This window comes from Haplochromis burtoni, unplaced genomic scaffold, assembly GCF_018398535.1.
Source record: "Haplochromis burtoni strain Fernald_Lab_line unplaced genomic scaffold, NCSU_Asbu1 Contig_257, whole genome shotgun sequence".
NCBI classification, from domain to species: domain Eukaryota; kingdom Metazoa; phylum Chordata; class Actinopteri; order Cichliformes; family Cichlidae; genus Haplochromis; species Haplochromis burtoni.
The window spans coordinates 323,699-347,154 of NW_024582618.1; the positions used below are offsets into that span (position 1 = coordinate 323,699).

Sequence of the window (23,456 nt, forward strand, 5' to 3'; positions counted from 1 at the left end):
GGCTGTGTGTTGACTGCTGTGTGCACATCCTGTGGGAGCTGCAGAGATGATTAGAGAACATGTGGAGAACACGGCAGCAGTCTTCCCTTTGGTGGCTGATCATACAGCAGCAGCCTGAGCTGTGAGTCAGAGATGGTTAAGTATGAACCCCCCGACAGTCGAGCTTCCTCTCAGTCAATAAAAACAGTGGGTGACAGCTTCACTCAACCGCGGCAGTACGCAGGGACCTGGTTTGTGTCCTGGCAGACAGATTAAAGCCAAATAACGCTGACATTTGGTGTGAAGCCAGATTAACTTTGCCTCCTTGAAGCCTCTCCAGCAGCAACAGAGACTGCAAAATCCCCAGAATAGTCCTGTGGTCTCGCTAATTGGCGAGCTGTGCGGACGGGGCTTTGATTAATCTTAAATCTTAATGAGTTCATCCAAAGCCGCTGTGATATTCCGACCGAGGAGGTAAAACACGCTCGCTTCTCGCCTAGTTTCATCCCACGGCTGGATGAGAGGAGGCCGGGAACTTCGGCCTAGTGAACCCACGGAGAAATCAAAGAGAATACCAGAGATCCATTTAATAATTTATTTGCATATGATTATCGTAAAAATACTGAAAGAGAAATGCTTATTTTTGTTCTAGTTTTTCTGGCAAATTTTTTTCTTCTTTACAATCTAATACACCTTTACTTGCACAGGAAAAAAAAAAAAAGAGTCTGCCCTAACAGACACATTTTCTTTCAGCGTGACATATAGTTTCAGATATTTAATGACCATTTAACTGTAATTTTCCTCTATTTGTCTGCTCCTCAACATTAAACAAACAAGCATATAAACGAGGGTCATAGAGAGGCCAAAGTCAGGTCAGATAGTTGTAAATGCCGAGCAGGTTGGTCTAATACAAATATAGTGTTATATACAGGCAGTCGTTTTAATAGGAAACTGCGCTGAGAGCCGGCGCGCTGGAGAAAACACGTGAGGAGAGATGAACCAGCGAGCGGTCGATTTTACATCCGTGTTTGTAGGTCTGGTCGCTATTAAGGTCACCAAGCTATCATCTGGATAACGACCTTTTAGATTCACACTGACCTGCAACACCAGAGTTTAATGTACAACACAGCATTACCACAGGCGCTTTTAATTTGAGGAAAAGAAAATCCCCAAATCCAACAACAACCAAAAACAAAATGAAAAGACAGGCCCTTGAACATGTCTGCTCAGTGGGTTTAAAGGTAATGTACTCTGTGTGAGCAGAACTATTGATTCCTAATTCACCCATTCATGTCTGTCTGCTTTGTTTATGTCAGAAAACAAGTGATTAAAAAAAAAGAAGGTAAGTCCAGGTAGGAATCACCTCTTCGCCAGATAATAAGTTAGCATTCAAAACAATGCGTCCGTGAGTCAAACAAGATTAAGAAAAAACGTGGACGTTAAAGCCCATCCAGCAAGATGCCGACAAAGTAACAGTTAAGGAGGACCGTTATTCATCCTTTTCTCGTGAAGACGTTTCCACTTTGGCATGCACATGACGTGTCCCGCACAGTGTCAGCTACGCCTCCCCTCGGACCGAGAGAGAGACGGTGTGAAGACTCGGATGCTTTGTACAGGTTTTGTAACGTCTCCCGTTACACACGGAAGACGGTTTTTAAGAGGAAGCGGATGAAAAGTGTGTAGTTCTTTTTTCTTGTTTTACAGGAAAAAATAAGAATAATAAAATTTGCAAAATGAATGAACATATTTGGTTGGGTTTTTTTTCTTTTAAAAAGAAAAGGAATCGCTGATTGGAGAGATGGTCCACAGCTGTCTTTGAGCTGGTTTTAAGCAAACGATTGCTTTATCTTGGCACTGTTGCATCATCTGCGTGAAATTGCCCGCCCTGTCCTCAGTCGGAGGGTGAAGAGAAGGAAAAGACTGATTCCCCAACCAGCAGAAAACACATGCAGACATGCAAACACAACCTGAGAGGGAGCAATAAGAAGTCTGGCTTTATGTCAACAGTCACAAATCCACAAGTGTCAAGTAATGAACACACACACTGGAATGGAGAGTTCTCTTTAAACAGACACTGAGTCTCCAGTGGGAAAGAAATCTCCAGAATGGTCCTCTTTCGCTGTGTCGCCGGAGCTTCCATCCTTTTCATTTACTTCTTCTTTTTTTAAAATTTATTTTACATCAGCTCTTCGTCTCAAGAGTTTTTAGGTAGTTTTTAGCTAGTCCTTCCAGCTCACACCCTGATCGGGAGAGTTTGGCTCATCTGTTGCCGAATGATTTCCTGACTGTTGTCCGGACTCTTCCTGTTGTGTCCCGGCAGCGTTCCTCCCAGCCGCAGCAGGTCCCTGCCAACACAAAGCCACACAGGTCAGCGCCAAGTTCACGGCCACTTTAAACAAAAGGTGCAACTCATTATCGCGCCACTAAGTGCTCTCGCTGAAGGTGGATAAAGGCCTAATCCATCTTGGTGTCAAGCGTAGCTAAATTCTGCAGAGTCTATACACTTAAATCTCCTGGTTATGGACAATGAAAAAATACAGCGCCAGGAGAATGAGCTCAAAATTGCTGATCCGGAGATTCATCTGCTATAAACAGCATCCAACTCAAATGCCAAGCCTGAATCTATTCATCGCATTTCCAGTTTTAATAAAAGTTCAACACATTTCTCGGCTATCTTGGAAAAAGCCCCGCGAGCCTCCGAGTGTCCTTTGTTCCTCGGCCAGTGTCCTTGTTTTTAAGGCCCTCGTGGCACAAGATACTCCACAGATAGCGCCGCATCTCATATCCTCTCTCTCCCTCCGTTATCTGCCCCGACATCACTGAGCAGCCAATGGCAGGTGAGCAGCAGCGAGCGTTCCGACGGCTCGCGCGCGCACGCGCAAACACGGGAGACGCTCTCTAAATCATGCTCTGACAACATGATCCGTTCCCTCTCCTCCTCTTCCTCCTGCTCCTTCTCCATCTATATCTCTAGCTGCTGCATACAGATGAGGCCATAAATTAATCATTGGCATGTCATCGGAACACAACAACAGCACAACATGCATACACACACACACACACACACCCATTGCCTTCCTATTTGCTCATCACAGCATTGGGTGCACCCTCCCCTGATGCATTAAAAAGCTCATTAGCAACCTAATTAAACACATTCCTCTCTTTTAGCTTCTCCTCAATCTCCCTTATTACTCACACTTCATCACCTCCTGCTTTTCCACATCAGCAGCTCTGGCTGCTGTCTGTCCTATCACCTACATTCCAGCATCCAGCCAAGTATAGGGGGAATTAAACTGAGGTCAGCCATTACATTTCCACACACAATTAGCTTCGCCGAGCCCAAATCCTGGCATAAGAATCGCCCTTGGGGCTCAGTGTTAGAGTGAAACTGTGAGCCAAGAAGCTGGCATCAGACCCGGATCCTCTGCGTACAATTTCTGCCTCATGTGACTCTGAAACAGGGTGCCATCGCCGACGTCAGAGGCAGGGGCTCGAGGACGTGTGCTCGTTTCGTTACGCATCGGTTAAGATGTAGGGATCTGGTACGTCTTAAAAGAAGTACTAATCATTAAAATTCAACAGTGAGAACAAGCTCGAAATCGAAGACGGGCGCCTACGAGTAAGCGAAATCTTTACACGTCCACGGGAAATGTCAGAGTCCGCTGTTTGCTCGCAAAGGTCTTCAGCTCAAAGAGGCATCCTCCCAAGTCCCCCAAAAGCATAAAACAAAACCGAAGCCAACAAGCATGAACCCTGTTGTGCCTTTCCTTAGGCCAGCCATAATTTTCTTTACTGTGACATCTCATTCCCACAACCCAGAGGCGCGGCGCTGCTCGTCCCTGCACCAGTCTTCATCCTGCACTTCACAGCCGTCATATGCAATACAGAGGACAATTTCACACAAGGTGAAAGAGAAGGAATTGCATCACTGCTTCCTTGTGTTTGCACTATTTCTGCTCTTATTGCAGAAAGACCTCAAAAGCATTTTATGCCTTAGTTATACATCAGGTGCCAAGTCTGCCACAACACAGCTGGTATTATTTCTAATTAGAGTCCATGCTTCTGCATTTACTGTAAACTCTGGCTGCTGCTGCTGTGACCCGGGAATCCTCAAAACGGACACGAGCTGGATTCTAAATTTGCAGCCCCAAACACTCGTTTAGAACTTCCTGTGCATGGAAACCCACTGATATTTTATTTATTTTTTCTGTAGCAGCGACCAAGAAAAGTAAATTCAGCGAGTTTCTCTGAAGAGTTGCTAAATCTCGCGGCAAACTTGCCAAGGTGGTGACAGTGAAGCGCTTTGCTCTTTCCATAAAGGACTGAGACGCAACACTTTTCTAAAAGCAACACTCTCCATCCACTTTGCAACTTCTCTTCATCTACTTTAACATTAACTTCAACATTGATCTTTAGCTAGAAAAAGAGAAAACTGTCTCAAAGTGCTTGCTGGGTGGTGGGAAAGTGTCTGAAACCTCCAGCCTTCCAACAAGGTAATCAAAGTCTGTGATTCTAACAGATCTATACCATCTCTGGATGGAAGAGAAAATTTAACCGAACTTACTTGTCTTCCTATAACCGACAGAAAAACCATACTGAAATCAGCCCGACTCTGACATGTCACATGGACATCTACTTTAAATTTATCCTGCATATACAGTTAGATTTGAAGAGCAAACTTTCAGATTTAATTCAAGAGGTTTTTACTAAATATTTGAATGAACTGTTCAGGAATTGCAGCCATTTTTATACATAGCCCCACATTTTTAATTGGACGTTTGACTGGCAATCGGTTTTAATAGGCGGGTGAGACCGGTTCCCTCCTTGTTATTTCACGGTAAATGAAGAAAACATAATAAACAAAGTTCATTAAGAGGGAAGAGAGGGAAGCCATCAGTTCACTGAAAAACAATCTGGTACTTTCTTAAAAAGAAAAGAAGAGACTGGTCAGCTCAGCAAGACCAAAAGTGAACTAAAGTGGATGATCGCAGAGTTATTTACATGGTTAACAGAAACATCTTCAAAACATCTAAACAAATCAAAAAGAAAAAAGGAAAAAAAAACAACAACCTTGAACTAGTTTTTTCATTCAATATAGAGGATTCACAAAGTGCAAACCACTGGTTACACACAAGAAACAAGAAGGCCAGATTAAACTTTGTAAGGGAAAAATCTAAAACAACCTGCACAGTTCTGAAAAAAAAAAAAATCTTTGGACAAATCAAACCAAGATGAATTGACTGTTTGCCTTAATATGCAACTTAATATGCACTGCAACAAATCAAGGACCTAACTGTAGACTCACCCTGAGTAGGTGCTGGTCACCACCTTGAGGCTTGCGGCGTTGCGAAGCAGCTTGTCCAAAGTGCTGACGATTCGGGAGAATTTGGGCCTCAGGTTTCTCTCCTTCATCCAGCACTCCAACATCAGCTGGTGCAGCACCATGGGACAGTCCATGGGTGGGGGCAGCCGGTAGTCCTGCTCTACTGCTGTCATCACCTGAAGGCAAAGGAAGTCAATCTTAACAACTGGCTTGTCCACACAGGGAGTGTTTCACTTGTTGTGCATCACTTTGAAGCTGACAGTTTACTCCTGACTGATGAATGGTAATCCTCTCATTTATTTACAATATCCAGTATGCTGCACTCTCATTGGTAGTCACTTCAATCACTCAGCTCTAAGTTGAGGAAAATTTATACTGGAATTGTCTGTCTAAGTCTGGCACTTAAATAATTTTAAACGTGCACGTAACTTAACGGTCACAAAAATTTGTATCTGTAAGGTAATTTTGTTTGAGTCTCCACTAAATACTGAATGAAGCTAAAAGCAATAATATAAAAGCAATAATATAGTATATTTGATGTCAACACTGACAAGGGTTTTATTACAAGTGTAAGATGGTGTAAAAAACTAAGGCGTAAACATGTTTCATCCTCAGTGCTTGCCAAGCTGTCTCCAAGGTAGGGGAAATGTGACCATCAACCAGTTTTCAGCCAGTGGGAGGGTACACCGACATTGCTAAAGTTAGCTAGCTAGTTAGTGCCAACGCTAGCTAGCAAGCTAGCTAACATTGGTTTGTTTTTGTTTTTGTCAGGTATTAATATTATACTTGTGGCATGATTTGATGTTTGTGGATGCTGAAGTATCTTGATGAAGTCTTTGATGTAAAAAAGGGTCGGAGGCTTGACGAGTTGTAAAGTTCTGCAAAGTGAAGCAGCTAATGTTGATAAAGGTCATTAGCTGCAATCGCCATTTTCAACAAGCGCATTACTAGCCGTCTTTGGATTTGAAACAACACTACCCTGTTCATGTACTATGCAAAAAGTATTTTGTACTATGCAGAAGTGTACTACAAGAGATAACTGAAAGAATACACCATAATAATGTTTAAAATGTTTAGGCTGAGGCCATGGTTCTCAGCCGGAAAAGGGTGGAGTGCCCACTCCGGGTCGGGGATGAGTTCCTGCCCCAAGTGGAGGAGTTCAAGTATCTCGGGGTCTTGTTCGCGAGTGATGGGAGAAGGGAGCCGGAGATCGACAGACGGATTGGGGCTGCAGCTGCAGTAATGCGGACTTTGCACCGGTCCGTCGTGGTGAAGAGGGAGCTGAGTGTAAAAGCGAAGCTCTCAATTTACCGGTCGATCTACGTCCCTACCCTCACCTATGGCCACGAGCTGTGGGTAGTGACCGAAAGAACAAGATCGCGGATACAAGCGGCAGAAATGAGCTTCCTCCGAAAGGTGGCTGGCCTCTCCCTTAGAGATAGGGTGAGAAGGTTGGCCATCCGGGAGGAGGGGCTCAGAGTAGAGCAGCTGCTGCTCCACATTGAAAGGAGCCAGCTGAGGTGGTTCGGGCATCTGACAAAGATGCCCCCTGGGCGCCTCCTGGGTGAGGTGTTCCAGGCATGTCCCACCGGGAGGAGGCCCCGGGGCAGACCCAGGACACGCTGGAGAGATTATATCTCTCGGCTGGCCTGGGAACGCCTTGGTGTTCCCCCGGACAAGCTGGAGGAGGTGGCTGGGGAGAGGGAGGTCTGGGCCTCTTTGCTTAGGCTGCTACCCCCGCGACCCGACCCCGGACAAAGCGGATGACGATGGATGGATGGATGGATGTTTAGGCTGTTAGCATTTTAAGAGGAGAATACCATTTGTTTTGCAAGTTTTTGATCATTTGCTAAAGAAATCTGAAACTTGTTTCAGCTATTACTCTTCATCCTTTGTATACTTGTAAGAAATTTTAATGGAAACCTATCTTAGAGTTTTCAGAAATCATTGCATTAAGGGATAAAGTTGAGGGGTCTCTGAAATCATTAAATTTCCTTTGAAGACAAAGAACACCGATATATTTGGACACATTTTATGGCAAGCTTTCTGATAATTGTAAACCTGTCTCACTCTGGTCCATAATCATTTCCGCCACAAACACATTCAAATGAAGATTGCATTTGAAATTTGCTATGCTAAATAAATATCAACCCAGAAGACTGTGCATAAGGATTTAGGCAAATTTCATGTGGCGCCTCTACAGAGTGTTACCATTTGGCTCTGAATCATTCGTATTATGCTCATTCTGTTTGGCCTTTGTTGTTGTGGTGTGAGAATAATCGGCAGTTCCTGTATTATCTCCTGCATTAAACAGTTCCTCAGCTCGTGCTGTCACACATTCCAATCTTTCTTTCAGCGTCTTAACAAAACTATAAAAACAATATTCTCAAATTTGTCACTTCAGAACTGGCATGATTGATGGGAGAAACAATAAACTGGAGGAAGAACACGTCGGCTCACGGATGCGAGTTCGCCTAGCAACTGCATTTGCCTCCGTAAGCTGCGTATGGGTTTTAACTCCCCACAACAATAAAAAAATGCCATTTGGGAACAATAAAACATTTCTGCAGCGCTTCTCGTCTCCCGCCGCTTGTTCTTTGATTTTTATGTCGTGCTTCTAGTCTGCGAGTACTTCTGTTTATATCTCGTATTTGTTGACTCTGTTGCTTATTGAGCGATGACTGTGGCACAAAGGCTATTGGGAACAATAGTGGGCTTCTACTTTGATGCTTTCATTACTGCATGTGGGTTCTGTTGTGAAAGTTATACATACATTACTGCCATTTTTCATTTCTGATCCTTTTTTTTCTCCTTTGCTTTATTGGTATCAGCGTTATAAGTCGCTTTTTTGAAGCTCAGTACAGAGCAGATATTCCTCAGAGAGTGAAGTGGAGGTGTACACATTGCTTCAGTACTTTGTTCAGGGAGGAGGAACCAAGAGATTTATTTTTTCTTTCCTTCGAGCTCACTGCTGCAGTTACAATGTCTGTGCAGTGCAGATAGCCTACAGGTACCAACACACGTAAAGAAGAAGGAGAGAAAAAGCCAATCCTGAGTATGCCTTTGTAAGTGTGAGGAGGGAGGCTTTGCAGTATGGATTTGTAGGGGGGTGGGCAGGCCAGGGCCGTAAATAAGGTGGTAAAAACTAGAACATAGGCACGCAGCTGCAACCAGCATCTGCAGTGAGGAGATAAAGACAGCAGAACAGGCCCGAGTCCAACATGTCACGCTGGAAATCAAAGCCACAGCAGCCTGGAGAAACTCTCAGCCGGCCCTAAACTTAGACATGAAACTCCTTCCATGAGCTTTCAGGCTATAGATATACGTTTTCTCGTGAGACTCTTGTGCTGACTTACATCCTGGTTGCTCATGTCCCAGTATGGCCGCTCTCCATAGGAGACCACCTCCCACATGACGATGCCGTAGCTCCATACGTCACTGGCAGAGGTGAACTTCCTGAAGGCAATGGCCTCTGGTGCTGTCCACCGAATGGGAATCTTACCGCCCTGCACACACAGACAGAGGGGGATGGTATCAGCACTCTGAAAGATACTCCAATCCTATAAGCGCAGGCACAAGCAGCAGCACACAAATGCAAAAAAAAAAAACAGCAAATGCAAATTTCACAGATGGTGTCGCGCGCCAACGTAAATATTGGCACACGTGAACAGTCACACATGCATTTATGTGTACATGTGAAACAAGTGAGGGGGGATCGAATTAAGACGCCCAATTAAACAAGCACAGTGTACACAAACGCACAGCGGCACACACATTCACGCGTATTTCACCAACCAGAGAGCTTGTGTAAGTGGGGTCAGCGGACGTGTCGTCCAGAAAGCGCGACAGGCCAAAGTCGGAGACCTTGCAGACCAAGTTGCTGTTGACCAGGATATTTCGGGCGGCGAGGTCTCGGTGAACATAGTTCATGTCTGACAGGTACTTCATGCCTGCAGCGATGCCGCGCAGCATCCCGACCAGCTGTGTCATTGTGAAGCGCCCGTCGTTCAGCTGCAAGCAAGGAAAAAAAAACACACATGCACACAGTCAGAGATAGAGGGGGAGAAGCGGGGAGGGTGCAGCAGAGGAGGCGGTTAATGAACAGGGAGTGGAAAATGAGAAAGAGAAAAGATGTGTTGAAACAGATGATAGGGGCGAGTACGGGAGATAAGAGGAGAACCAGAGGCAGGAGATCAGTCACCGAGGCCACGTAAACATGACATCTGTCATAGTGCTTCATGGCTCCTGCTGACAGTCACTGACAGCTGACCTTTTCATGCATGCTGTCCAATTAGCTGATTAATTAGAGTCTTTACTGTCATACTAAAGCTGGTATGGCTCGCCATTGACTCAACAAAACAATATAATAATGGGAGCCAAAACACTGCAATCAAAACCAGACCACTGCAGGTATTTTCCCCTCATTCACTGACTGACAAACTAGTAGCAGTTAAAGGCTGAACATGGCTTTGCTTCTTCTTCTTCCTGTGGACATGAGAATAAAATCAGCCCGTCAACAAAATCACTATGTCATGTTGCTCAAAGATCATTTGTAAAAAGGGCAAAGTCCTCGAAAAGCAGAGATTTGCCCTCTCGTGCAACATTTGAGAAGCATGAAAGTAATCTTAGATGAGGGCTTTCAGGGTTTAATTTACAATTCTCCGCATTTGTGACGCGTGTCACATACTCGAGATCGCAATAAATCAGCGCTCCTGACTCGCGAAGGCGCGTGTACCCTGATGTGTGGGAGCTGAACTAAAACTAATCAATTAACCAGTTAAAAAATGATCTGAAATTTCTGCAAAATTGAACGAAGCTACGGTGGGAGGTTTTCTCTCATGACCTGAATATCTAATCCGAGCGAAGGGAGTCACAGGGGTGGGGAAAATAAGAATTTTTTTCCCGACATAATCAATTCCTTCTTTGGCTCCGCGATGAGAAAGCAAAGAACACAGGACGTGCCATCGCAAACCCATAAACATCCTGCCTTGTAGTCTGCACACTCCAATGAAGTCTGACAGGCAAACAAGCCGGGATGGATGGATGTGTAAACAGCCGTGATTCATAGCAGGCCTTCAAAGCCACGGTGGCATGAGTGCATGTGTGTTATTTCTGTGTTTCTATAAAGTTTTCTACATGTGCATATGTCCACATGTCCGGGGGGGAGTCTGAAGCTCCACTGCGGGTGACACGCTTGGACAGTTTGTGCATGTGTGCGTGCACGTGTGTGTGTGTGCATTAACTCAACAGTTTCCTTGTTAGAGCAGGACTCTGAGTTCCTCTGAGTCACAGGCAGTGTGACACTGGCGGGAGAGCGGGGGAGAGGAGAGCACAGAGCAGGCACTTTTTCTGTTATCTGTAGGACAGCTGGCTGAGAGGAGTGGGTGAGAAGGAGGGAAAAAAAAAGCTCAGGCTGCACTATCAGATGTGGAGCTGCAAATAATGAGTGTTGGCGTTATCAGTTCATTATTTATAAATTGAAAATTAACTTGAAAATTGTGAAAGTGTCCAAAATGATTAGAAAGGAGACGGCGAGTTGACTTGATGATTGACAAACGAATAAAAACGACAAAATACAATAAAAACATATATCCTAAAACCCAAAGATTTTATACATAAAAACATCTGAAATCGTCCGCAGTAATGATACAGATGATTACTTGATAACTAAGATTAGAACCAACAAATGTTATTTTAACTGAGCAACTGAGAGAAAGAAAAGAAATCAGAGCCTTTGATTCTGAAAAACAGACTGTAAAGAACAGGTTTAGAAGATCTCCAAAAAGTTGATTCTGTTCATCTGGACGTAGCGTTTTGTGGGAGAAACGTTTCGTCACCCATCCGAGTGACTTCTTCAGTCTCAGCTGACTGCATGTTTCCCCAATCTTATAAACAGCCCACTGAGGAACAATGGGCTGGGAGGTCAGTTCCTTAATTCCCCAACTCTCTGTGAAGGGTACTCATGGCCACTGATCAGTGGTTGTTGATCAATGGTCATGAGAATTTGCATAATTAAGATCAAGGAACTGACCTCCCAGCCCATTGTTCATTCAGTGGGCTGGTTTCAGTCATTATGCAAATGTACTGTTTATAAGATTGGGGAAACCTGCTGTTAGATGAGACTGAAGAAGTCACTCAGACGAGTGACGAAACGTTTCTCCCACAAAACGCTACGTCCAGATGAACAGAATCAACTTTTTGGAGATTTACTTTCCTGGATGATTGAGCATGCATCAAGAGATTTAGAAGATATTTGTCACTATTTTCAGGTTCATGTACTTAAAAAGTGCTGCTGCACAAAGTAAATCTAAAGTATTTTAATGATTTGCCTAAATTATTGACTCATTAATGTGCACATCGGTTTAATGTGGCAGCTGGACAGGAGTTTAATCACCGATACCCTGCTGAAATGCTTTATATATAATAACACAGCATCATATATTAGTAGATTTACAATCTAAAATCAGCATATTTATATCATATCAGTGTTATCAGTCTGATCTAGATGTTGGGTAATGCAAGCTTAACAGCACTCTGGTCTGATAGCATTCGTGGTGTCACAATCATATTGGAGTGTGGCTGTCACCGCCCAATGCCCCCTTCCCTGTATCGAAATGTAAACCAGCTAGCCCCCGCTCGCTAATTTCTGGCACTGCCGAGGTTAGCTGAGCTCAGTAACCCACTCTTAAAGAACCGTTAGTGTCACCAAACATATTAAGTTCAGATGAATAAGTCGGTCTCTACCGACTGGTTGGAGAAAAGCGTGGAAATCAACTAGAGCCAGCCGTTCACCGCCAATACGACGGTAAACTCGCCCCTCATGTCAGCGGTTTCTGTAAAGCTACTTATTCAGACAACATTTATAAATGTTATTAATTAGTTACACAGCGACTAAACGTAAAAAAGGAACAAAAAAAAGGGCATACAGATTTTGAGTGATTAAATTTCAGAAACTACGACTGATGAATATTTATCATTTATTCCATCTCGACAAATAATTATCAAAACTGATTAATTCCCCGCGATCGAGAAAAGGAAGTGAGGGCTCTCGTGTGGAGCTGCAGCTATTATTCTTATTGCTGATAAATCAGCTGGTTTTCAGGTAATTAATGAATCCTTGTAAACTCCGATAGATCTTTCACAGAGTCAGAGAGGACCACGTCAAACCGCTTCTTTTTAAAACAAATATATTAGCACTCTAAAGTCCAAAAGGCTTTGAATTGAGAACGATTTTTAAAAAGAGATCAAATTGTGCTTGACAATTAACATCCTGAAAACTGAAAAAAGTGAAATTTTTGATTATTTTATTTTGTTTGAAATGCAAAATATTAACATGTACATAAGTATTAAAAGTACTGCATTGATAAGTATTGAGAAGTTTGAAATTCTTCCTAGATCTGGCCACTTGACCAGTCCGAGCGATTGGGGTAGAAGGACCTTTTCTGCAGCACTCCACCAATCAGGCCTGTTTGGTAGAGTGGCGAGACTGAAGGTTACCCGAAGGGCTTTAAGACCATGAGAATCAAAATACTCTGGTCTGATGAATCAAACATTGAACCCCTGGCTTGAATGCCAAGCATCACATCTGGAGGAAACTAAGCATCACCTGGCTAATACCATCCCTACAGTGAAGCATGGTGGCGTGCTGTAGGGAAGGTTTTCAGAAGCAGGAAGTGGCAAACTAGTTAGGATCAAGGGTAAGATGAATGCAGAGATATGCAGCCTAGATGATAACCTGCTTCAGAGCGCTCTGGATCTTAGACTGGAGCAAAGGCTCATGTTCCAACACAACACCAACCCTGAGCACACAGCCAAGAGTGGCCTTGAGCAGCTTCAACAAAGTACTGAGCAATACTTTTTTAAACTGTGTGACGAATTCTCTTTAAGAGAGAACCGACATCACACCAGGCATCAAACCCACCGAAACCAGCTCGACAAGCTGGTCAGTGTCGCCTTTCTTCAATATCATTAACAATATCCCCCGAAAACTGCTATTAATACCAGCTATTAGAGCATTTATTCATCACAAGCATGAAGAATTGTCATTTAGTCAAAAAGCTGCAGTAGTCTTCTTCACAGTACAGCCACGCAAGAAAACACATTTTATTGGATGTAAATGACATGTAATAGTCCCCACGCAGCTGGAAATGTACCTTGTGACACCTCATTTCTCATCCCGCCTTTGTTCAACGTTTTGTGTAGGTGGTCTGAACCAAAAACTCTGATCACTAATGTATTCTGCGGTGGTACAAAGACTCTCTAATACACAGAAGCAAACCTATCCAAAGGTCTGCGTGTGTGACAGTTTTCCACCAGGAGTTTGTGCACGGGAAAAGCCTGTCAGCATCACTCAGTCACGTCAAGCAGAGACACTATGCTTGTCTCCAGGCGTTATATTGCGCATTTAATCTCTATCACTCAGCAAGTAAAGAGCCTCGGGGTGTTTTACAGAGAGTAAAACATTCTGATAACCCAGAGGTATCGTGAATGACTGTGTGTGTGTGTGTGTGTTCCTCTCAGCTTTGATGCAAACAGAAAGCAATCTTTTTTCTGTCAGAGGCGTTGGGCGGCGCACGCCTCCCGCCAAGCTTACCCTGAGGAAGGAATCGAGCGCTCCGTTCTCCATGAATTCGGTGATGATGAGGACGGGGCAGCTTCGCGTCAGGACGCCCTCCAGACGGATCACGTTGGGGTGGTCGAACTGACCCATGATGGAGGCCTCGGCGAGGAAGTCCCGCCTCTGACGCTCGGTGTAGCCGGCTTTCAGCGTCTTGATCGCCACCACCATCTCCCTGCGCCCGGCCTGCTTGAGACGCCCGCGGCACACCTCGCCAAATTCACCTGGAGCGAGGAGAACGAGGTGGCGAGAGGAGGGGTGGGGGGTGATGGAGGTGGGCAGGGGTTGAGTGAGCAGAGGAATGAACGGGGAGGAGGGGTGGCGGGAAAGAGAGCGTCAGGGAGAGTGCGGGGAGAGGAAGCGTTACTGGTCGGACTCGGGAGTGAGTTGAGGGTCGACTTCGACTGTGGGAGAGAATTAGAAAAGAGAAGACGGGGGTCGCTAGTGGGGTCAGGGGTCGAAGATGTTGGGGAGAGAGGGAGTGACTGGTATAGATCGAGTGTGCAACCTGGGAGGGGTGCAGGGAGACAGAGGGTGGGCGAGGTACTTGAGGGTTTTGCATTTGGTGCCTGAGTACGAATGTTTACAAGGGAAGGAAAGACAGAGAAGACAGGAAGGTTGAACGAGCGGGAGCAGACTGTCATTTGAGGTGAAGTTAGGACACAACATGCTGCTGGAAAGACAAGAAAGAAAGAAATAAAGGAAGGAGGGGCGGAGAGCTACAGAGAAGTCCTTCCCACCCACAGCTCTCATGTGCACTCTGAATCCTAACCTTGCTCTCCCACAGAGGACTCTCTAACAGAGCAGAGCCCGGCCTTGATGGCATACTCTTGCTCAAATAAATGTTTAATAAAGGTAAATTATTCTGTCCACTTGGACAAAAAACATCAGGGTTCTTTACCTGCGCCGATGACTTCTTCTATTTTTACACAGGAGATGTCTATTTCTTTGGCAAACTCGTGGACTGCGTCATTGGGGTCCTCGTAGGTGAAAGGGTCGATGTACACTTTGACCCCCGGAGAAACTAAAAAATAGAGAAAAATGGAAAAAATCTGCATCTTTAATGTCGTTCATATGAGTTCATCTGTTAAAAGCAAAGCTTTGAATACGGCAACGGCTGAATAATATGAGTGAAATCAATGCTGCAGTATAAATAAGACATGTTCCTAGCTATGCTGTGTTTGATCCACGGATAGCAAAGCCAGACGATGAATCCACACTGATTCATCTCAACAACTTTGTGGCGAACTGCTATGAGATTCAGCAGAGACATTCATGTAATGAAAAGGATAAATCCTAATCCTAAAGATCGGTCTGACTTTTCTTCTGATGCACGAGTGGACATTTTTTACAGCGTGGCCACATATTGAATAAGTGAATCGAAATATGGCTGCAGTGAGAAGATTTCTAACATACAAAAACAGAACATAAGAAAAATCCACTTAATCCCTACATGAACATTTACACTGATGTAGGAAATTGTAGGCATCTGCCCACATGTGAGTTAATCCCAGGATCAGGTCAAAATTTAAGGCCTAATCGTGTAATTTCCTTCTCGACACATACAAGGTTTTAATAATCACACCACATGTTATTTTCAGAGACCTTATAGTGCCATCCTGAGAGCACTTCTCTCTCAGACTGAAGGTTTGCTTGTGGTTCCTACGGTATTTAAGAGAAGACTGGGAGGCAGAGCCACCGCCACCGCATCCACCACTCAGCATTTAATAATTAGCTGTTATTCATCTCTGGCTCTCTTCCACAGCGTGTCTTTTATCCGGTTTTCCTCCACTCATTCCCAACTGGTCATGGCAGATGTATGCCGGACATTTTCTTCCTTTTAAAAGGGAGTTTTCCCTTCCCGCAGTTGCCAAGTGCTGGCTCATAGGGCATCGTATGAATTGGGGGGTCTTTAATTTATAATATAAAGCACCTTGAGGCGACTGCTGTTGTGATTTGGTAAAATTGAATCACTGAGTTTAGTTTATAATAACTGCAAGTGACACTATTGTGCTCAGACAGAGACTCACAGCACAGCAGTAGATTCTTAGTCCTGTTCTCCTACTGATAGCGCCTTGATTAAGATCTGTGCAGCGAGGCTGATGTTTTGCATTAGAATCTATCAAACCTATCAAAACAAAATATAGTTAACAAACAATTCATTTTGCTTTATTTCTGGCCTTCAAATGACAGCATCCAGTCCACAGGCAGACAGAAAAGTGGAGAACTTGAATCACATTGGGGAGCTTGCAATTCATGCCATGTGTGTTTCAGGGGGAAAAAATAGAAACCAAACAAATGACTTTCCGCAGACTGAAATTTCATCGAGCAAAGACCTCGGAAAAATGTTGCATTAACAAATATTTTACATTTCAGTGTGTGGGCAGCCCCTCCTCGTCCAGTGTGGAATTATTTCCCGCTGCGCACGTATCTACTTCAACTCAGATGATCTGTGTGCTCGGACCTCCTCCGAGACAACAGGGAAATGTTTTCCTGCCTCAAACAGGTGATTGGATAATTGATTGAATCAGTGGGCTAACTGTGCTGGCATGAGCAAAAGTAGCACAGAGGAGACGGTTTCCAAGCTCAGCACATAAACTTACTGTATTGCTGCAGTTTCTCAGTGTACTCCAGCTCTGACCCGCTGCGCTGCTTCCTGTAAACAAGAAGCACATGAGAAAAGTCACATTGACATAATCAGCCCTGGCCAGCTTTCCAGGTACAGTGAATCAAGCTAACGTCTAACTCCGCTATCAGATAATCACAGGCTGAGGACGAAACTCCTGGCAGCACATCTGCTTTTTCCTTTCTTTGTTTCCCCTCTTTTGGAGCTGATTTGTAGCGGCTAACAGTTTACATCCTCTGAGAGCATGTTAAAATTTAATGAGCGTCTTTGTTCAAAGTCTAATGGACAAAGTGAAAACATGTAGTTCAGCCTGTCGGTAATGAAAATCAAACACTTACTTAAGGCAGACAACAGCGATAACCACCAAGGCAACAATGACCACCAGACCTGCGGATGCCGAGCCGATGATGAGAGGCAGCTGGTCCTGCACGGACTTCTGAGGGTCACCTGGGCCATGGAGACACACAAATGAATGCATAACAGCAGAGAGATTAAAGGGTGGCTCGCGCTGCATGCATAATGGCTACCAATTAGGGCAGCCATAAAACTATCAAGTCTGAACCCTCATTAAGAGAACCGTTGCAGCAGATCATCAGGAACAGACGGTAAAGTGGGAGAGAACGAGTCCGTACTGTGGAGGCTGGTGCTGAAGTCCATGGGGTTGCTGTAGCGTCCATACCCAGCAACGGTGCGTGCTCTGACCTGCACCACGTAGGGCGTGGCAGCCCGCAGCCCCTCCACCTTGGCTGAGCTGTGCTGGGAAGTTACAGTGTGTGACATTGCTTGGCCCTGAAGGAAAAACATAAATATTAAATATTAGAACAGCAGGGTTATGTGTCTCCATCTTTCTATCCTCGCTTAGCTTCACAAACTAATATCATACTCTGAAAAAATGTCGTGTCATAATCTTCTTCTTAGGGATTAAAGGATGAATTCATTATTCGTGGATGTGCCAGTCCTTCTTTTTATTCTAACAGACTAACAAGTTTTGCTCTTGCTGCTTTCTTTAGTCTATTACAAGCGTGGCAAACATACGGCACGGGGGCCAGAATTGGCCTGGCGAAGACTCTCATCCGGTCCGCTGGAGAATGTGAAGGAGGACATACACACTGTGGACTTTTGACTCATACATTTCATGGCTTGTAAAATGAGTTTGACATCCCTGGTCTGACCAGCTGGTTTTTTATTACTAATAAATGAGCCATTGCTAGCTGAAGATTGGCAATTTTCTTCTAGCTTTAGTGTTATAGACCCTTTTACAGTTTGTAAACAGTGATTACGTAGGCAGTAAAAGAGTCTGTAGTTCTTTTTAGTATATAACATTATCCTGGAAGTGTCACTTGTGACCACAGTACTTGGTGTTTAACAAAAATTGCTGTTATGTTTTAAATTCAGACGATAAGTGTTCTTTAAAACAAATACAGCTGAAGATGAACTCATAAAGAAAGAATCAAACCTGTGCTGATATTCAGTGTAGCAGGAGTAGGTCTTAAAATTTTAAAATGACTTAGCATTTTCCTCCCCTGGCTCCTTTATCTGAAAGTCAGCAGATTTTTTTTTTTATTGGGCTTTTTCTGTGAGACGACTGAAATACGGTCTGCAGTTAATGCAAGCTTTAGTGGTAGTCACGTTTTGTACTACAACATAGAAAAATCCAAGTTAATACCCCTCTTGTGTATTCTGAAACTGTAACCAACCCAAGCCAACACAGAGGAGCCAAAAAACTACAGCTTCTTTAATGGCCACTTGAGGCTTGCTCTAAAAGTGACTCAATCTCCATAGACACCCATGTTAAAATGTCCAACTTTACAGCATTAAAAACACATGTTTACAGCCTGGCATAAAAAAAAAAACAAAACAGTTTGGGCCTCTGTGGATAGTTTCCCTCTTTGTTATAACTGTATCCACCGAGTACTGGAGTTGCATTAATACAGTTTATAGAAGCAGCTGCTGAACAAGCTTGTTAGTGTTTGCACTGTTAGCACTGTTCTAACTATGGCATCAAAATATTGAGATTTTGGAGACACATGACCTCTAACTACTTGACTAACCTGACTGTCATTTGGACAATGCAGGGTCAAGCGAACAAGTCCCAGTCACGCAGGCCTACAGGCTGGTCAATGACAAACACTTGTGTATGACTGGGTGGAAAAAGCCTCCTTGCGATTTCTTTGGTCACTACTATGTTGCTGCAGTCGTAGTTAGAAATTGAAGCGACAGACATGTGTAAAAACACTGTCCAACTACTCTCTGAGCTGTAGTGAGACTGTGAAAAGAGCAACACAACACGTAGACAGCAAAAAATGCAAATTGCAGGCTGCACTGATGAAGCTTTTACCTAAAAAGTGAAAAATGTTTTGTGATTTACATCATGATTTTTCTTGTTTTACTGCTGCTGTTAATGATTAAAGCAATTGCTAGAAGATTTTTTGTGAAGTATCTTCTTTTCAATCGATTTCAACCTTCAGGACAGGGGCGCCACCAAGGGTGGTTTCAGGGGGGGCACTGGTCATCCCCCCACAATTCTCCTGTCTGTCCAGGAAGGCTCTGGCATATTTTTCCATATATTTTTTTGGTTGTTGTATCACATCCAGGGTTTGGGTGTGACGCATTGGAAAGTAATACTTTAAGCTTGATTTAGACTTCTGTGGGAAATCTTCATCTTATCTTACAACATGACTGGAAGTCCCTCTTAACACTTAACCTTCCACGTATCTTTTCTCCCAAGAAATTTAACTACATGCCAGGTCAAAGCTGCCTGGAAAGACTATGTTTCAGTAAGAAATCTACGTCAGTTACTGTTCAGAGAAGAGGTAACTAGCGGTTTACAGCTTTTGAGGACTGAACATATGGGCATTAATTTTTTAATTAAATTTTTTATTGCATGAAGCGACAACATCGTGATGGTGAAATGCAAACTGTAACCCAGACAGCAACAAACACTAACACAACGTCGACTCCTTGGAAGTGTGTGCACAGAGAGTAAGCTAACACAAAGCTAGCCAAGAACCCATAATGATGTTAAAGCTGAGTAAGTGCTGATCACAGCCCAGCAGCCAGACCCTGAACTTCAACAGGTAACAAAGGCGGTGATGAGCAGTCGGGTTTCCAGCACTCTAGCATTGATATCTCCTTATAGATAATTCTAAAGTAGCAATTGTGGAGATCCCTTTAAAGCCTCTTAGGGTTAGGTTTCAACTTTGCTTTGTGGTGTTAGTTTCTTGTTCATGCATAAAAACTAATAGAAAGTTAATGTCTCTTCATTAGGATGGGGATTTGTGTTGCTGTGTGGAGGTGTAGCCTCGGGTTTTTAATGTGGTAATTATGTGATAATGCATTTTAGGTTATTACATGGATTAATGTAGCAGGTTTAAGTAGTGTAACAAATTACTTTCTCCAACAAGTAATTAGATAGCACAAAGCATTACTTTTAAGAAATGTAATGAGTCATGAGTAATACACTACTACCCCAACAACGGAATACATGTACCGGCATAAAGCATCTAAAATACAAAATATGAGTAACTGTATTCAGTTACAGTTACCGTTTAAAAAGGTGGTATTCAGAATACAGTTACTTTGTTGAAGTAAATGGATTAAACTGCGGTCTTTTCTTGTTTCATATGTTAGGCTGTCCCCTCTCTATTTTTGTCCCCTCTCTCTATTTCTGGTCATTTCACGCCGGTGAAAACCCAAACAAAACACGCAGAGGCTCTAATGCCTGGGTCTCAATCTCGCAGCACATGTCACCTCTACTTGCAGCCCGCATAATGATGTTAAAAGAAATATTTTTAAAAATTATTGTTCAAAAAATTATTTAACATGAAGGCAATAGGCAGAGTGTTACAGGCATAGCCGTAAAGAATGTAGCCTCACGGGCAGTGTAACCCAGTTGTAAGTAAGCTATTAAGACTCGAATGTACACTGTGTTCGTGTTTTTCTGCGAAACAATAAGTTCCGTTGGAGCAGCCTTGCAACGCCTCTCTCTTGCTAGAAAATATATCCGGACAACAAAGTAAAGCTATTTTTCGGCTACAAGCCCGACACGGAGCCCGACGTATTAGCCAGAGGTCCCTTTACTACGGTTCGGAGCCGCGGACCTTTTTTATATACGCGTGGAATAGTTTTCAATACAAGATCGCAGCAAAAAGTGCAGCCTTACCTAATGTCCACCCTACTGTTACTCATTTTATATCACGATTTAAAAATCTAGTTGGTATTGGTATGGCAAGTAACCTTCAGTAATAGTAATAAATGACACAGCAATAGTACATTCATGTAGTTGTAAAAAGTTTGATAATATATAAAGTAATCCAAAGTATTCAGAATACGTTACTTTCATTGAGGAACGTAACGGAATACGTTACAAAATACATTCTGGGGCATGTATTCTGTAACCTGTAGTGGAGCACAAGACAAACAAGTAACATCACGGTGCTACACCCATGACATGTCTGAGAGTAAACATCTACCAACAAGTGAAACTCGAGATGTTTTAACACAGGAGATTAGTGGTAGTATGTTTATAACATTAACTAATTCAATTTTTGCTTAAAAAATAATAAAAGGTGTGTTCATTTATACAGATTATCTTGCTGAACAAAAAATAACAGGCAGCACACATCTTTAATTCATTGTTTGAAATTTTCCAGTTTAACCAAAAAAACCTGCTACTGTGGCTAATGGTGCTACTATTAGCAAACTAGCTATTGCTAGCAAACGCCACAGATGAAGTTCACAGCTCTAACTGAGCTTCTGTTACAATACAGTTTAGTATTTACTCTAACTGAAGGGCGAAGGCAGTGTTCAGCATTAGCACAGAAAAAAAATAAAAGCTGCACTTTAGAAATGACACTTTTAAATCACAGATTTAGTTTATTGATGCACAGCGGCTGACTAAGTAATATGCTAACTATGGCTAACACTCCTAGCACCTACTGGATCCTGTTTTTAACTAAAGATTTATTCCTATGCATATTAAAGTTCTGAAGCTCAATCATTTCTACATTCAGAGCCGTCCAGAAAAATATTGGACCTGCCTCAACTTTTCCCACAATTGAATGTGAAGTCATCCAGCAAAGCTAATCAAATGCATGCAAATCACTTTGTGTACATGAATGGAGTAATTCTAACATTTGCATGACAATTGCAGAGATGGAGGTTTAAACGACAGAGAGATGATGCTGCTGTGAAATATTCATGAAATTCTCCCTGTCAGGCTTAGAAACGCTCCGTGGTGTTTTTGCCTGTAAAGCTTTAAAAAATAATGGGCCTGGTACCAAACGCTGGACTTAGCAGAGCCATTGCAGAGCTTTATTCTTTTAATATAGGAGTGGCAGTATACTCGGATGTTTAGCCATCCGAGTTTATAAAATGGCCCTAGGGAATTTGATCAATGCAAGCGATGCAGCATCTCCACAACCAGTTGCTGAGTTTGCATAAACGCTTATAATATAAACGTCCACCTCCATCGCAGCATTACACCAGTGTCCAAAATATAATCTTGGTCAGAGTAAATAAGACACCCACTATGACCTACATAAGGCAGCAGCTATAAAGGCAGAGCTTACCCTCTCGTGGTATTTAATCTCATAGTCCAGGATGACTCCATTGGGTTTCTCCGGGGGCAGCCACGACAGGCTGAGCGTGTCTGAGGTGGAGCGCATTAGATGGACAGTTGGCACTGCTGAAGGTGCTGTGGGTGGACATCAGAGAGAACAGTATATTATTACACTGGTACTGGAAAGTGTGTTCATATCCAAGTTGGCGGGTCCTCACAGTAAGTTGCCAAGATTTTTCCTCTTCTGAAGTCACAAACCATCCAAGTAAGATAATTATTATTCAAAATTCTTCAACCTGAACGGTTAAAGAACAGAGGGACGCAATTCACCTTCACCGCTCTGCAGTTTGTTGATTTGTGAGGCCTGAAGAAGACTCAACTGACAGCCATTGTCCTGGGCCCATAAACTGCAGTAAGGTGGATTAAGTGCAGGTTAACTGGGAAAGTAATTACGGCGTGTGAAAAGCGCTCAGCAGTTTGGTTGATGATGACACTGCAAATATTAAGTGGAGATGCTGAAAGGTGACATTGGCAGTGATGTAACGTAAGACGCCTGGTTGACAGTGGGCTGAATGCTGACGCTGGCGATATAGTGTACATTTTACATTTTATCTGCCTTTTCCTGTAACACCCTCAGAAAGGCTGAGCTCCTGCTCAGTCTGTCCATCTGTCGCTTTCAATGAGCTTGTTCAGCAATGTTTACTCTTGGTGTTAGCACCGCTCTGTATCCTAAAAGCTCATTAAGACACTCATAGACATTGACTGAACGTGGGATTCACTAACCAGCCTGTTTCATCGTGATGCTAAGTGGTATTGATTGGAGCTACTCTATGAATGAACTTGTGGAAACATCCAGTGTCACTGACAGACGTTCTACTAACCGGCTTGGTTGGTGGTGATGTTGACTATGGAGTATCTGGGTGGGGTTGTGTTTTTCCCGGAAACCCCGTTGACAGCTTGCACCTCGAAGCTGTAGCGGGTGTGAGCCTGCAGGTTCCTCACCACCACCTTCCTCTGCCTCAGCCCCAGCCGGCGTGGAGCGATGTCCACGTTGTCGTCGCAGCGCGTGCACGGGCTCCGGTCTCGGAGGCATTTCTTGCACACGACGTTATAGACGAGGTCACTCCGCCCACCCGTGTCCTCGGGCTCCTCCCACTCCAAGGACAGAGAGGTCTCGTTCACGCTGGATATGACGTTGCGAGGCGCCGAGGGGATCGCTGCACAAACACAGACGCGCACGTAGGTGTTAAAACAGGTGGGCAGGCAGAGAATAAAAACACACAGTGAGGCTTTAGTCATGCTCCCGATGCAATGCTGGCATTATCCTCCCCAGTGGTGTAAAAATCCTTTA

At 43.7% G+C, this 23,456-nt stretch overlaps 1 protein-coding gene across 1 annotated transcript in view; it reads right to left on the reverse strand.

Moving 5' to 3' along the window:
• Positions 1-560: 560 nt before the first annotated feature.
• ephb3a (eph receptor B3a) overlaps positions 561-23,456 on the reverse strand; it is a 37,424-nt gene continuing 14,528 nt past the window's right edge. Inside the window, exons 5-15 of the mRNA XM_005939066.3 lie at positions 22,987-23,322; positions 22,116-22,240; positions 17,178-17,334; positions 16,884-16,992; positions 16,523-16,575; positions 14,821-14,943; positions 13,896-14,143; positions 9,098-9,313; positions 8,659-8,808; positions 5,285-5,478; positions 561-2,324 (exon numbers count right to left, since the gene is read on the reverse strand). Coding sequence (XP_005939128.1) covers positions 2,213-2,324; positions 5,285-5,478; positions 8,659-8,808; positions 9,098-9,313; positions 13,896-14,143; positions 14,821-14,943; positions 16,523-16,575; positions 16,884-16,992; positions 17,178-17,334; positions 22,116-22,240; positions 22,987-23,322 — 1,823 coding nt within the window. The 3' untranslated portion in view covers positions 561-2,212. The remainder of the gene's footprint in view (positions 2,325-5,284; positions 5,479-8,658; positions 8,809-9,097; positions 9,314-13,895; positions 14,144-14,820; positions 14,944-16,522; positions 16,576-16,883; positions 16,993-17,177; positions 17,335-22,115; positions 22,241-22,986; positions 23,323-23,456) is intronic.